Here is a 15429-nt window from a genome sequence, read left to right on the forward strand (position 1 = left end):
TAGGACAAATTAGGATCTTCTCTGGAGATGTTTCTACCACATGGAAAGCCATCTTTAATGTAGGCACATATTCCATGCCTATGACGATTTTGGGGGTCAGATTTTGATGTCAGATTTGAATACATAGTAATTGCGAACACATCTAGGGAAATGATAGGTCCTATGTAAGTTTTGCACAGGAACAACAAGTCTGGTTTGGTCTCCTGTAATTGGATTTCAACCTCAGAAAGGTTGGAACATAAACACCTGACATGTTGAGAGTTGGATTTAATCTTGTTTTGTTTCTTGAGATTTTTCATTTTTGAGGATTGAGAGATGTGGAGAAGGTCGACAGTTGTTTGATCAATGCAGAGAGGATAAAATAAAAGGACAAAGAATGATTTTTGCAACCATGATAAGATAAAGCTATGACAATTACCCACTAATATGGCATTGAGAGGCCTCACCAAAAGCTACTGCATGGTCCAGAATTCATTCACCAAATGGCAATACAGCAGCCCCAGTACTTTGCATCTGCTGATAAGACATCCTTCTGGGGAGTTAATCCAAGGTCCGGGTCCCTGACTATCGGGTGGATAACATCAGCCGAAGTTTACCTCCATTATTATTAGATAGGGAAGGAAAATAAAGACATCTCAAGCAACTGCTCAGAAAAATATCACTGTTGGCCCAGAGTACAGCTATTTCCCCTCCCTTTGTCGAAAACGTCGCTCATTGTAAATGAGGACTGATTGACAAAATAGAAGAAGCAAGAGTTACTGAGCTCCCGAAAATGCATCCACAACGTATTTCCTACTCTTCGTCTAAAAAAAAACAAAAACAACTACCAAGTATTGAATTTAATTCAAAACAAGCCTTTTTTTTCTTTGCATGTCGAGAAGGAATATAAAGGTTTTTAAGCAAAAAAGAAAAGATAAACACAACAGTTGAAAAGTCCCTGAAATTAATAAAAACAAGTGAAGCATGCGTGGTCCCCCGTGAGTGCATAGTGAACGAGGTATAAAAAAAAAAGACTAAGTTTGGCATTTCCCCCCCCCACACACACACAGACATTTAGCCCCAAAAGTCCCCAGGGAACGTCAAATCCTGGTGAAAATGAATAAACAGTGCAGTTTAAGGCGTTAACATATGTAAATTTGAGTTTTGCACCATGCAAAAAAAGATATGACTAAGTCCATCATTTGCCCCTTCCCCCATTTAGCTCCAAAAGTCCCTACGGCCTTAACATATTTAAATTTGAGTTCAGCACCATGCAAAACTTTTTTAATACTCACAAAAATGTAAATTTTAGCCATTTTAACCCAAAAGGCACCCCTAGGGGAACAACCGGAGTTTTCCCGGAAAATTCGTTCTGTTACTTGTTTACTCATATCATGTTTAATGTTTGTGCAAAATTTCAAACAATTCCAAGGCGTAGTTATTGAGAAAAGTGCGGATGGACGAACAGACAAGGGTGAATTTACAGGTCCACCCTCCTTTTGTCGGGAGACCAAAAAGTTTCAAAGATCTGCAAAAACAGTCAATTTTTAAAAAAACGTATTGAAAATAGCGTTTTTGCAGCTGAAAGCAAGTAAAATTTCACTTGATTATATCTTGTTTAAGATACCATTTTTGGAAAACCATTTTCGAGACTAATAAGACAGCTTTGAAGACGAGAGAGAGAGAGAGAAAGAGAGAGAGAGAGAGAGAGAGAGAGAGAGAGAGAGAGAAGGGGGGCAGGGTAAGTTACTCAATAACTTTTTCCTATATGCCAAAATCATAAGAAAAATGCTTTTATAGCAGAAATAGCATTATGCTTGTAATACTATCGCCGATGTGAAAAGCATCTCTTATTATTCTTTACATATATATATATATATATATATATATATATATATATATATATATATATATATATATATATATATATATATATATATATATAATGTGATTAATCAATCATTACTCTGAAATAAACATTTATGAATAAAGAAAGGGAATAAACATTTCTGCAATCTCTAAGGAATCCGACATTTTCTTTCTGTTTGATTCTTCACATTTTCAAAGAATTGATCTTCAAAGCATCAGAATCTTTGAAAGACCCTGCCCACATCTATCACCCGCGCTCAACTACTTTTGCCCTGAAGGTAAACAGATCCCCTGCAGCTTGGCCATTAATGCCAACCTTTCCTTATCAATATAGACTTCATTGCACAGTTCTAACACTTTAGCATCTTTCCTGCGGAATTCTGTCACATTGTTCTCTATGGCATCATCTTTTTTACCTCATGCGATACTTCGGCTTTTTTGTTGTGCAAAAGTAAGCTTTATATTATTATACTGAGTTATTGCAACATTGCTTGTAAATGCTAGAAGTATTAATAACTCCTGATCTACACATGTAAACGCTACGCAGTGAATCAATATTTTTTGCACTATCCAGAAAAATATCAGCTTTATCAAAACATATTTTTTTAATATATCTTTTATTCCGTGAAATTTCCATAGCAGTAAATACTATTATGCCGTGTGTGTACACATTTGTTCGATGTATCCCTGCTTCCTTTGTTTCAGCTTGTTTGACTCGTTAGTAGTCTCCATCATTCCTCTGTTTTGATACCTCAGTGTAATACAAGTTCCTATTTCAGTAGATTTTTCCCAAGAAATGCTGATTTGTGGAACTCTCTTAGGACTGACTGTTTCCCTCCTACTTATAGCCTTGGCTTTTAAAAGACTATGTCTAATAGTCATCTCTTGTCTTTGTGATAATCATCTTTGATTTTTGTTATCTACTTACATCAAGTAGCTTCATGCCTTATCCAGAACGATTTCCATAAAAACATGTGAAGCATGCATAGTTCCCTGTGAGTGCCCAGTGAACGAGGCATAAAAAAATGACTAAGTTCAGCATTGGCCCCTCCATTTAGCCACAAAAGTCCCCAGGGGACGTCAAATCCTAGTGAAAATGAACAAACAGTGCAGTTTTAGGCATTAACATATGTACATTTGAGTTTTGCACCATGCAAAAAAAGAAATGACTAAGTCCATCATTTGCATCCCCTCCCAAATTTAGCCCCCAAAAGTCCCCAAGTCCTTAACATATTTAAATTTGAGTTTAGTACCATGCAAAATTTCTAAATAAACATACACAGAAAATTTTGGACAAATATGGTAAAATAGTCCCAAAAATGGAGTGTTTTTATTAGCCCTAAAAGAGCCCCTGGGGCACACCCAAGAGTTATCGTGAAGTATAGACAAACAAAATTATATAGAAATCAGTTAGTCTTTTTAGAAAATTTTATAAAAATCTAAGGCATCAATTTTTTTTTAATAAGCACAAAAGTGTTAATTTTAGCCATTTCGACCCAAAACGCGCCCCTAGGGAGCCAACCGGAGTTTTCCCGGAAAATCCGTTTTGTCACTTTTTTCATGTTTAATGTTTGTGCAAAATTTCGAAAAATTCCAAAGCATAGTTATTGAGAAAAGTGCGGACGGACGAACAAACAAGGGTGAATTTACAGGCGCACCCTTCTTTTGTCGGGGGGGGGGGGACCAACAATATATGTCATTACTATTAAAAGCAACTTTATATATTTTTTTAAGACTCCATTTTATGTATGGGTTAAAAATAAAATCGAGAAACCTATTACAGTGCTTCTAAAACAAATTGTATCCTAAAAAACGAGTGCAAATTCTTAGCATTGTCAGAGGGTCTTTTTTATTTTCATTTTGTGTTACTCATTCAACCCTTCTAATTTTTTCTCTTTTTTCTCTTAATAAATTTATTGTAAGAAAATAGCTACATATTTTATTAACATTACTCAATGAATGGATACAGTTCATCCAAAAAAAAATTGCATTAAAATTGGTAAAATGTTTTCTAAACTATTGAACTTTAAATACTATAAAAAGTTTATAGTTTTTCTTTTTAACGACGAAATCAAATATCTTTTTTTAACAGCTGTTGCATGCTGGTCCTTTTTTAAATGGGATTCATGTGAAGTTTAATTGAACTACTTACAGTATCGTTGGATCATTACTAGCATATTCTTTTCATTGTTTTGATTCTCGAGTATATATCTGACACAGTTAATCAACCGAGAACCACATCATTCTATATAAAAGCATATAAGATATCAACGGATACACACTCGAAAGTCAAAACAATGAAAAGAATATGCTGTTGTCCTAGCTCTAAGCATTACATTTACTGAGTAAAATTGTTTAAAATTATAACATACTCTTTTTAAGTTAATTTGGACCGTGAATTACCATGAATTATCATAGACAGACGAACTGTTATTATTTAGAGTCCCATAACATAAACACAGACAGAAAACAAAAACAACCCCTCATTCATCCCGACGTATTATTTTCAAAATCATAATAATTATCTCAGGTATCTTGTGCAACATCATTGCATAGGAAATTAAATAAATGTTATTGACAACTAACTCATCAATGCATCTGGAAGATCAAAGATAAAATAAAAGCTACAAGAGACGGTTGCTGAACGTTCATGTCATGAATAATTTGTCTCTTATTTGTGAGGTCATGCTGTTTGCAATGCTTATATGGTGCATAGCATTCGGAAATGAGACATTTTTAGAAGCGGGAGGGAGGGGAAAATGCTTGGGTTTTTGATGTAGTGAATTTAATGATTTAAAACTCTAAACTTAAAGAGAAACCAGTGCATCACTGATAACCAATCTCAGAGTATCTATAGGATATATTTTATGATTGGTATGTAATATAGGAATGTTGCCAAAATATGAACATAATATTAGACGATGAATTAATTAGTTGAGATTTGCAAGGAGAAAAATATGCAATCAAACGAAAAACATGAAATATTTGATGGAACTTGAATTTGAGAGGTGACTTTTGAGCAATTGTGATTTGTTATGGGTTCCAATATATGAATGCTGTTGCTGCCAGATCTGGCTGTCTGGAGATATTGGCTTTCTAATCTAAAATGCACCAAACATTGATGTTATTGTTTTTTTTTTCTTTTCTCTTTGCAAAACTTGATCATGTTCTGCAAAACCAAAAACAAAGACATCAATTTCCCTCTTTAAAACAAAAACATCAAAACATCATGAATAAATATTTGATGATATAAAGAATTTGAAACATAAAATTTTCTTTCTAAAATTACTGGATTCGAAAAAGTTTGATGTGTTGTAAAACAAAACAACCAAACCAAACATCATAAATAAATATCTGAAGGCATAAAGAACTTGGAGCATAAAAACCTTTTCCCAAAATTCTTGCATGCAGCATTAAATAACACGAAAAGGTTGATATGCCATAAAAGAACGCAACCAAATCAAACACCATAAAAAAGCTGCACGGATTATTATGAAAATAGATTTAATTAGATTAAGAAGATAAGTGGAAAACTCCATTAAAAATCTAAGAGTAGCGATGTAAGCTGCCGTGTTTAGGATGTTGTGTTACAGACAGGAAATATCCAATGATCTGTCTTTTGTTTCTGAATCGTGAAAGAAGGTAGCCGTGTTTGGGACAACTGCTGTTCATCCTCTATGAGGGATGGGTTGGAGGAAAACTCATGAGGTATTATGTATGTTTAGTGTACATTGTAACGCATATGAAAAAATCATCCAAAAAATTATTGAAGTAGAAATGCTTTTGTGCTGCTGCTGCTATTATTATTATTATTATTATTATTATTATTATTATTATTATTATTATTGTTATTATTATTATTAAAAAAAAAAACTTCTACAATTGTTGCTATTAAAAAGAATATCGTAATCTCTAAAATCGACATGATAAACATACTAATAGTTGCACTCTAAAGAGATCAAATCTACACACTGCCATGATTATCGTTAACACTACTGACCGATGAGTGGATAAAGCCCCTTATGAATATGTGAGGCGATCCTCCTACTGGCGTTACCATGATCAGTGATGATTCTAACTTATTAAGATGCACACAGACTAATCATCCACCACTCGTCGTCATCATCATCATCATCACGATTGTTTCTGAATATTGTTTCTTCCTTCATCGAGATACAAAACTACAGCAACATTGGTTTGGGGCAGCCATCTCAAGATTGTCTTAAGGGTGAATTCTTGCTGGAATTAAAGTTGGATACATAATATGTCTACTCTTATTGGTTAGGTTATAATAAGCTTTTATTCAAAGGCAACACATAAACTTGCGTACATGTGTGAGAAAGATGAGATGGACAGATGTCAACACATTAGTAACTTCATGCACGCCATCTTCATTTGGGCAATGCACAGAAAAACGCATCTTCTCTCGTTCCAATTTCACCAACTAAAGTCTTGAAAAATTAACCCATTTAACGCTACTCCAGAGAGACATCACGACTGATTGAGCTAACTACCTATGAAGTGTCATCAGGATCACAGCTGTTTACAAGACTTCTGCAAATGAGAGGAGGATTGTCAATTTGTTGAGCAGGGGGGGGGGCGGTAGACAATATTTCAAATTTCTGAAAACTTTCGCTCGTGATACTTATAATATTTTTTTGAAAGATTTGATACTTATAATATTTTTTTAAAGATTTGATACCTATAATACTTTTTTGAAAGATTTGATACTTATAATATTTTTTGAAAGATTTGATACTTATAATACTTTTTTGAAAGATTTGATACTTATAATACTTTTTTGAAAGATTTGATACTTATAATACTTTTTGAAAGATTTGATACTTATAATACTTTTTTAAAAGATTTCAAAGAGACAAGAATTTTCAGCCTGTTTTTACTCTTTTTGCAGTACTTTGAAACTGATGATCCTGAATTATACAAGACGAAAATACGTTACATCGAAGAGAATGATGTCTCTGATATGGAGCTGACGTTTTCTGAAGAAGAATACAGTGAATCGGGACAATTAATCAGGGTAAGCAAACTTTATTTTTATCTTTTTATTTGTTTTTTAGTCATTTCTTTTTGGGGGTTATTCTCATTGACCTATGATATGTCAACAAAACTACAGTTGTTTAAAAGACTTCTGCTAATGAGTCGATTATCGCCAATCTGTTGATTCTTATGTCTTTTTTACCCAAACTGCCTAAATACATGAATATTTAACAGTCAAAAGATTGAAAAATATATATGCATAACAATTGCATTAAAATTCGATTTTTATCCAACTTTCATGTTCTGAAACCATTTTCAAGTTTTTCTTAATTCAAAATTATAATTCGTTCAAAGTTCTTCCTTGCAACATAATGGTTATCTGAGAGAATACATTGAGCCTGCTCTCGATCAACTAAGCCAGTCGAACATCCATTGAAACTTTTCAATATTTCGAATATAGGATTTTTAATTTCTTAGTTAAAAAGACTTTCATGAACTTTTAGATTTAAATCTAGTCTTCATATTTTGTCAAATGTTGGATTATGTTTTTCTTTTTAATAAATCAGCTTATTCGAAATAAAGCATTAAAGCAAATCTAAACAAATAAAATCAATATTAAAGTAAACAAAGTCATATAGATGGTGGCCACTCACCACAAAAAAAGGTGTCATATATAAATTTGTTCAAAAACTCACAATCCTACCCAATGTGCTGAATATAGGCTTGTTAAATTTGTTGGTTATAAAAGATTTATATGAACATTGAAATTGAAATCTTTTATTAATATTTTCTAAAATGTTGACTTGAGTATTTGTTATCGAAACTGTCCCAGTAAAATATGTACACATTTTAAAGATGACGCCATGAAGTGGACAAATGATGTGAACTGAATGTGCCAAGTTCGAATCCAGTCGGTTCCATGGCACCACTTTAACTCATGGATGTTGGCAACCTTTATACAATCCATCATGCGTGTACTTGATTTGAAAAAAAAACTAATGTCAACAACAGTATCAAACCAGTCAAAAAACATTGTGCAATATTCATCATATTTATTTGCGGACGGTTATCCTCATCTTCATGGCTGTTGTTGTTTCATGATGTTTTGGTCAACTATTCCTCTGGCCTTTGTTAGGTGGTTAAACCAAGACGGGATAGAAATGCTGAGTCTCTTTACTATATCCTCAGTAATTACTGCCTTCCATAGTTGTCGTCTCACCACATTTTGACCAACTAATCCTCTGGCTGGCTTTGGAATAGTTGGCCGAAATGTTGTGAATAACAACTATGAAGATGAGAATCACAGTCTGCAAATAAATAAATAAATATGCAAATTACTCATCTCAAAGGATTCCAATAATAAAATCATCATCATCATCGTCATCGTCATCATCATTCCACTATACTATTTATTAGAATTTCCATGGATATCTTTTTCTACACTTTCTCTAAATAACAAGAATATGTAATACGTGTGTACACTTGCCATCAAAAATGACAGAAACGACAATTATGCTTTTCCAGTGTTTGCACTGATATTCATATTCAATAACGTTTCAATCCGTGAAATTAAAAGAATGAAAAAGAAAGAAGGACAAAAAACGTCTCAAAATTAAATCTTTTAAAAAGAAAAAAGAAAAGAAAAAAACGTATCAATTGTTATAGAATGACGAAATAGAAAAACAAAAAACGTTTCATGAAGAATTTCTTTGCGAATTCATTTTAAATGATGTTAACGTTGTGTGACTTACTATTTGTTTTATCTTTTCCTCTTAATTTTTGAAATGTTTGACGATGTGGATTTATATTTATACAAATTGGTCTTTATTGTACACTAGCATGGTTGCCCGGCGTTGCCCGAGTGTTTGGAGGTGTGTGTTGAGTAAAAAAAAGTGTAGTAGGCAGACCGGCTCGAACCCGTACCACGAAGGAGGAAAAGAATGTAAAAAAAAAATGACATCTTTGCCGTTGCGTTCCTCACAAAACCGGAAGTGGCTGAGATTTAAATTAAAGCTAGTCAATCAAAAAAAGGGTATGACTTTAGAAAATATCGTCGAAAAAAATGCGACAGCTCCATGTAGAAAAGTGCCCAGTTGAGGGTGAAGGAATTAATTTTTTTAACCAATTTTTCAATATTTGGCATTCGAAGAGTTGGGCTTCAAAACGATACCGATCTCATGAAAATCCGTCGCTTCTGTCGAAATTTTTAGGCAGACATACATACATACATACATTTAAACAGATAGGTGAGATTTATATTATAGATTAGACGAATGACAATTACATCAATAGCAAATGTCTTGTTTTAGATAATGAATCAGGTTAGAGTACTTTCTGTAAAACCACTTTTTAAACTGTGGCTTTTAGCCACTCGTCTAGTTTTGAGGAGACCTGAAACTTAAAATACTATGGATTAGTTCACATTTGACAATTGTTTGTACAATACATGCAAGTAATGCTAATATGCAGGCTCCTCTTTAGTTCGTGCACACTAGATCAATGACTTAATTTCCTATCTCACTGCCTTAGGGGCCTTGAAATTTAAACCTATTAATTTCCTACCTCACTGCGTTAGGGTCTTTGAAATTTAAACCTATTAATTTCCTATCTCACTGCGTTAGGGTCTTTGAAATTTAAACCTATTAATTTCCTACCTCACTGCGTTAGGGTCTTTGAAATTTAAACCTATTAATTTCCTACTTCACTGCGTTAGGGTCTTTGAAATTTAAACCTATTAATTTCCTATCTCACTGCCTTAGAGGCCTTGAAATTTAAACCTCATTAGTTTTATAGTAGATACGTTCTTCCAAATAGTTCAATCAAGTCAGATTTCAATTGGAGAGTAGCATCTGTTCTGTCCTGAATAAGACTTAAAGTTATCATACATGTGTCATAATGATCATGAATTGCGTCTGAAAGAGTTTAAGCTCCCATTCAATTCTCAGGAAATCATTTTTTTCTTAAAAAACAGAACTATTGTCAACTCAGTGGTAGAGTATTCGAGTACAGATTAAATGGTCCTCGGTTCAAGCCCAGGTCTACCTCACCATTTTATTTTATTTTTTTCTTGTTAAGGAGTTTAATTTACAATAAAAGAAGAGGTATCATTTAGAATCGCCGCAAATCATTTTTGTGTTCGTTTGCATATTTTAAAACTAAACAAATCAGAAGTGACTTTTCCAGGGCATTCATCGTCAAACTCAAATAGCACCTGACGTGATATTGTAAACAAACACAGACAGAATTCAATGAATGACATTGTCATCATTATTTTTTACTTTTTATGCAATCTGCATAAATTAAATATCATTTTTAAGCGTATTGTACGACCGAGCAACACCGGGCGTCCAGCAAGTCAAGATATGAACTAAATGCTCCTTGCAGAAGGATTATGAGTCTTCGTTGCTGACACCAGCTATGGATGAAACAGCAGAAGAAAGAAAAAAGTTGTAAGATTAGAACCAAGCTTGTTTCCTTGTTATGGATACCATGTGGCCTATTGGCAAGGAATGGGAACTACCAATGTTATATTGCGTGGGTAGGTGTGTGAACGGCTAGTGTTTACAATGTTCCTCTAGTTGTGTGTGTGTGTGTGTGTGTGTGTGTGTGTGCTCACGCATAACTCTGCTCACATCATAACAAACATATGCGAGACAGTCTTTTACAACAACGAATACCATCTTTGTCCGGACAAAAGAAAAATATGCACTTCTTATGAGGATGAATAGGTTTCTCACTCTTCTGGCTAGTTCTCGAAGGAACACCAAATGCCAAGTTCATTTTATATAAACTTTATTCTCGACTTCCCATCGGAGCTGCAAGGCGTTGTAAGTTCTACACTATGTTAAGGTCACGTTTTTCTCAGCTTCCAAATGTGGAGACGATATCTTCCATGCTAATTTGTTCAGCTCTCCCACTCTAAAACGTTATCAAAAAAAAAAACAAAAAAAAGCTATCTCATTAGGTCGTCAACTCACGTAAACAAAGAAACAAATCAGCTGATACATCTTTGTCACATATTTTGTCGATTTAGCTATCATTCCTGTTTGTTCTAACCTTCCGACTTTAACCTTCCGGATACATTTCTACCTTAAATATTTTGTCTGTAAAAAATACCTAATTCGTTTCAATACATATTTTCTAAACATTCTATTTTCCAAACCTCAACAACGATCATAATAATAATCGTTCAGGTTACTTGGTATTGCCCTGGCAGTGCTCTATATAACAGCAAGCCATTTTAATGCTCTATGCCGGCGGAGGTGGGGGGATTATTTGATATGTAATATTAATTTACTATAGCGTGATTGGAAAATAATTTCCTGTACTCGAAAATTATTGCTGACATGAAAAAATATGGGGAAGTTTGTGAGGTTGCCCCTTTATTTTTTCCTTTAGTCCTTACATTCTATAAGTCTATTCATGATTATTTTGATGATTGAAAAATTGCTGTTTTCTGGGTCAGTTTTTTTTTTTTGGGGGGGGGGGGGTAGTGATATGTGAAAATTTTAAATCCTCTCATCACCTATCATCATCTATCCATCTCGTTAACCCAAATCTTTAAATGAGTTTTTTTTAGCCTTGATAAATGATGACTCATTAGTATAAAAACAAAAATGTTTCTTCTGAAATCAGTTGATGCAGTTTCCAGGCATCTTGAAAAGCTACTGTCGAATGCCGGTGCTCATATTGAATTCTAAATATAATCTCATCTTATGCACTTTCCTATCGTATTCATTTCTTGTAACAATTATATTTCAGTGAAAAATTACAAGCACTTAATAATAGGGAGCTACTTTCCAATCAGCCTGTAAATAATTATTAAAATCAGAAAGGAGGATTTAAGAGCAGGCTTTAATGAGAACTGTTTTTTTTTTTTTTATTAATTTATAATTATTGACTATTAATAAGTTTTTTCTTTTTCGTCCCGTTTGTTTTTTGTTTTTTTATTATTTATTGTTTTTATTTCTTTTCTTTTTTTTTTTCTTCTTCCACAGGTCATTGACCTTGTCCCTAATGGATCAAAAATCAATGTGACCAATAAAAATAAGCTATGGTATTTGGACCTACTGGCCGAACATCGACTGTCCACTTGTATTAAGGAAGAACTTGAGACCTTCCTACATGGCCTCAATGAACTCATTCCTGATAATCTGCTGAGTATCTTTGATGAAAATGAATTGGAGGTTAGTGTTCGTGTTGGATTCACTTTTGAACCTTAGCCAATTTCCTTTGTTTATAAAGATTTAAAAGGTTTGATGTTTTCAATATCATGGCAATCGATATCATTTTAATTTTATAATGAACTGTTAACGAACTTCTTGAGAGATATTGTGAAAAGTTGTTATTATTCCAAGAATTTTTTTATTTGAATAAGTTCTTATGCTCCAGAATTTTTCAGATGAGGATTGATGTGTATTATTTATACTAACTGGTTTGATAAGCAGATGTACACATATTGCAATTGAGCAAATGGCTGAGGAAGCATTAGAATGACCCAGACAAAGATGATCTCAAACAACGACGCATCAAAACCAACATAAGCGATAGTTTATGGAGCCACCATATTTGATGTAGAAGAAATACCTTAAACAACAAAGAAGAAGAAACATTACTGCAGTTGAATTAATTCCTGTGTAAATAACCTCATTTTGGTTGGATAAAGTGTCATTTAGGGTGAGGCTGAGGGAGACTTGAAATGATTCAGCCAAAAATGACCTCAAGTGATGTCACATCAAAACCAACATAAATGATAGTTTCATGAAGAAAGTTATTTTTGCTATCATGTAGTGCATGTAATTGCCGAGAAATTGGGGATTATTTTACATTAAATTTATATGCAAAACTGATTCCCCACTCTACATTAAAAAAATAATTAAATAATCGCCTAAAACAAATCTCGTGGAGTTGAGGAGGTAATAAATGTGTTAGCCTATTAGGTTAGTGCAAAAGTTTTGCACTTTAGAATTTTATCTTGAAAATGAAAAACTGTGTTTTCGAAAATCTTCATTCATAACAATAACGGCCTTTGTTCTCCGATTCCAATTGTCAGCGTTCTGATAAGGGTCTCGTTTGTAAAATTCTTTCAGTTTTGATGTGAAATCTGAATCTTTAAGTTCAATCTCCTATCATGATGTTAACCTAAGCTCATTAAATGGTCTCGTAATCGTTGAAATAAGTGAGCTAGGTCAGATGAATATGCAGGGTGGGACAAGATTTCCCCACCAAATTCTCCTAGATTTTTGGTCAGTAGTGCTATATGTAGCCTAGTCATTTTAATATCCCAGGCTCGGTGATCATTTAACATTCATGGCTAATATACAATCCAAGAGATATGTTAATCGAAAAGAAAACCCGTTCTCATCTTGGATGTTATTCTCACAATGCTTTGGCTCATGTAACCTCTGACCTTTTTCGGGTGAATCCTGTTGAATTCTCCAGAATCTTTGTGTTGAACTTGGGAATCTGTACGAAATTTCGAACTGAATCCTCTCTTTAATACACAGGGTACATTGTTCTTGTTCTGGCAGCCATGACTGTATAATTAACTACATTTTTATTTTATTCTAGTTATTATCGCCTGTTTCGAGGATGGAACCATCAACATCTAGAAGACGATTATTTAGAACTGATAATACTAAATACCTTTATGTTCATATCTATCAATATTCCATATAGATTCTCAAGTTCGACAAGATGCACCTGAAGAAGGTTGGAGATTACATCGGCCAAATTGTCATAAGAATAACATCCAATAGTTCAACTAGTTTTAAAAGTCAAGATTCTGTAACAAAAAAAAAACTAAAAAAAATGTGATGAGTTATTATTTACACTAGCATTGAAGACTGATATTATGATGAAGAAAAATATACTAAACTGCCCCCCAAAAGAAGGAGATGATGCCTGGAAGGATATAATGATAATGACAAACGAACATATATTACACCACCTTCTCCCCGAAAAGATATGTAATGTCTAAGAGGATATCATGAGGGACGAATATATATTACACTACCTCCCCAAAGGAAAACATAATGCCTGGGAGAATGGCATCATGACAACAGAACAGATACTACACTATCTTCTCCTCCTTGGAATTGAGCATTGAAAGATAGTACATTATTTTGAAATAGTATAGTAAACTTAAGCATTAAAAGGCGGACCTGAACGGAAATTACCCCCTCCCAGAACGGCTTTCGGAATAAACACCCCCAACCTCCCCATGTTAAGAACGACTTTTGGAATAAACACCTCCAATCTCCCCATATTAAGAACGGCTTTCGTTTTTTTGCAATTTTTTCAGTGGATTATTATTGATTATACACTAATATTTCGGATGGTGATTCTCGTTCAGTAAAATATTGTACAATTAATAAAAAATAATATAGTTTCGATTTTAGTTAGACAAGTACCAAATCTCTATTAGTTTTCCTTTAGACAATTCGTATTTGCTATTGCTGTTTTATTTTTCGACTCCGTTTTTCCTGGATTCTATATAATACAACTGAAGAAGGAGGGGGAAGGTGGTGCCTAGAAAACTCGTCCACGGAAAACTCATCCATTTTTTGCTAGGTAGAAAAACTGGTCAATTATTGAATAAATATCGATTGAAAACACATTTTCTGACTGTTTTTGAAGAAGATATTGTTTTTAAAAGAGATCACACCTCCATAATATTTTTTTTTAAATATTTTTACTTGTTTACCGTTGTTTTTAAAAAGATAAAATCGATTTTTCTAAGTGTTCGTTTTCTACCTAGCTTTGTAAGTGGTTTAACTTATTTTAAAGCGTTTATTCAGTTTAAAAAAAAAAATAAGTAGTGCCCAGTGTTACTTTAGAACAAAAATAACGTTCGACATGAGAGGATCAGTGATCACATCTTGGGAGTCTCGATAATCGCTCAAAAATAGAAAATTAAAGAAAATACTGAGGTAGATATACTTTTAAAACTACCTAGTTTTTAAAAAGCTCTCCACCTCCCCAAATTATATTAAAAAAATATTAAATTTATTTTCTTTTGGAAGTAGGGGGAGGCTCTTTTTAAAATTATATCTGCCTCAGTATTTTCTTTAATTTTTTATTTTTGAGCTATTATTGAGACTCCCAAGATGTGATCCTCTCATGTCAGACATTTTTTTTATTTTAAAGTAACACTCGACACTACTTATTTTTTAACCGAATAAACGCTTTAAAATAAGTTAAACCACTAAAAACTGACAAAGCTAGGTGGAAAACGAACACTTAGACAAACTGATTTTATCTTTTTTTAAACAAGTAAAAATATTTTTAAAAAATATTATGGATTGTGTAGTCTCTTTTAAAAACAATATCGCCTTCAAGAACGGTCATGAAATGTGTTTTCAATGGAACAGTTTTCCTACTTTTTTTTTTTTTTTTACATGGGGGTCACCACTTATCAAGGCCTGGAAGCCACTCGGAGATAAGGGTTACTGCGTGTACAGTACGTTAGTGTTGAGATTTGATGAAGTGTCTTACTTCAAGGGGCGGTTCATCAGGAATTTGTTTATGTTGGACTTGAAAACATCCAGGTTGTAGTCAGGTGAGAAACAGGCAGACGGAACA

At 33.4% G+C, this 15429-nt stretch overlaps 1 protein-coding gene across 5 annotated transcripts in view; it reads left to right on the forward strand.

Moving 5' to 3' along the window:
* Window positions 1-15429, forward strand: part of LOC145296025 (apoptosis-resistant E3 ubiquitin protein ligase 1-like) — a 1082598-nt gene that overhangs the window by 1056160 nt on the left and 11009 nt on the right. For all 5 annotated transcript variants that reach the window (XM_080142066.1, XM_080142069.1, XM_080142067.1 and 2 more), the window contains 2 exons: window positions 6761-6886; window positions 11844-12032. In XM_080142066.1, the coding sequence (XP_079998192.1) occupies window positions 6761-6886; window positions 11844-12032 (315 nt within the window). The remainder of the gene's footprint in view (window positions 1-6760; window positions 6887-11843; window positions 12033-15429) is intronic.

Source organism: Euprymna scolopes, chromosome 16, assembly GCF_053919585.1.
Source record: "Euprymna scolopes isolate OS-2025 chromosome 16, ASM5391958v1, whole genome shotgun sequence".
Lineage (NCBI taxonomy): Eukaryota > Metazoa > Mollusca > Cephalopoda > Sepiida > Sepiolidae > Euprymna > Euprymna scolopes.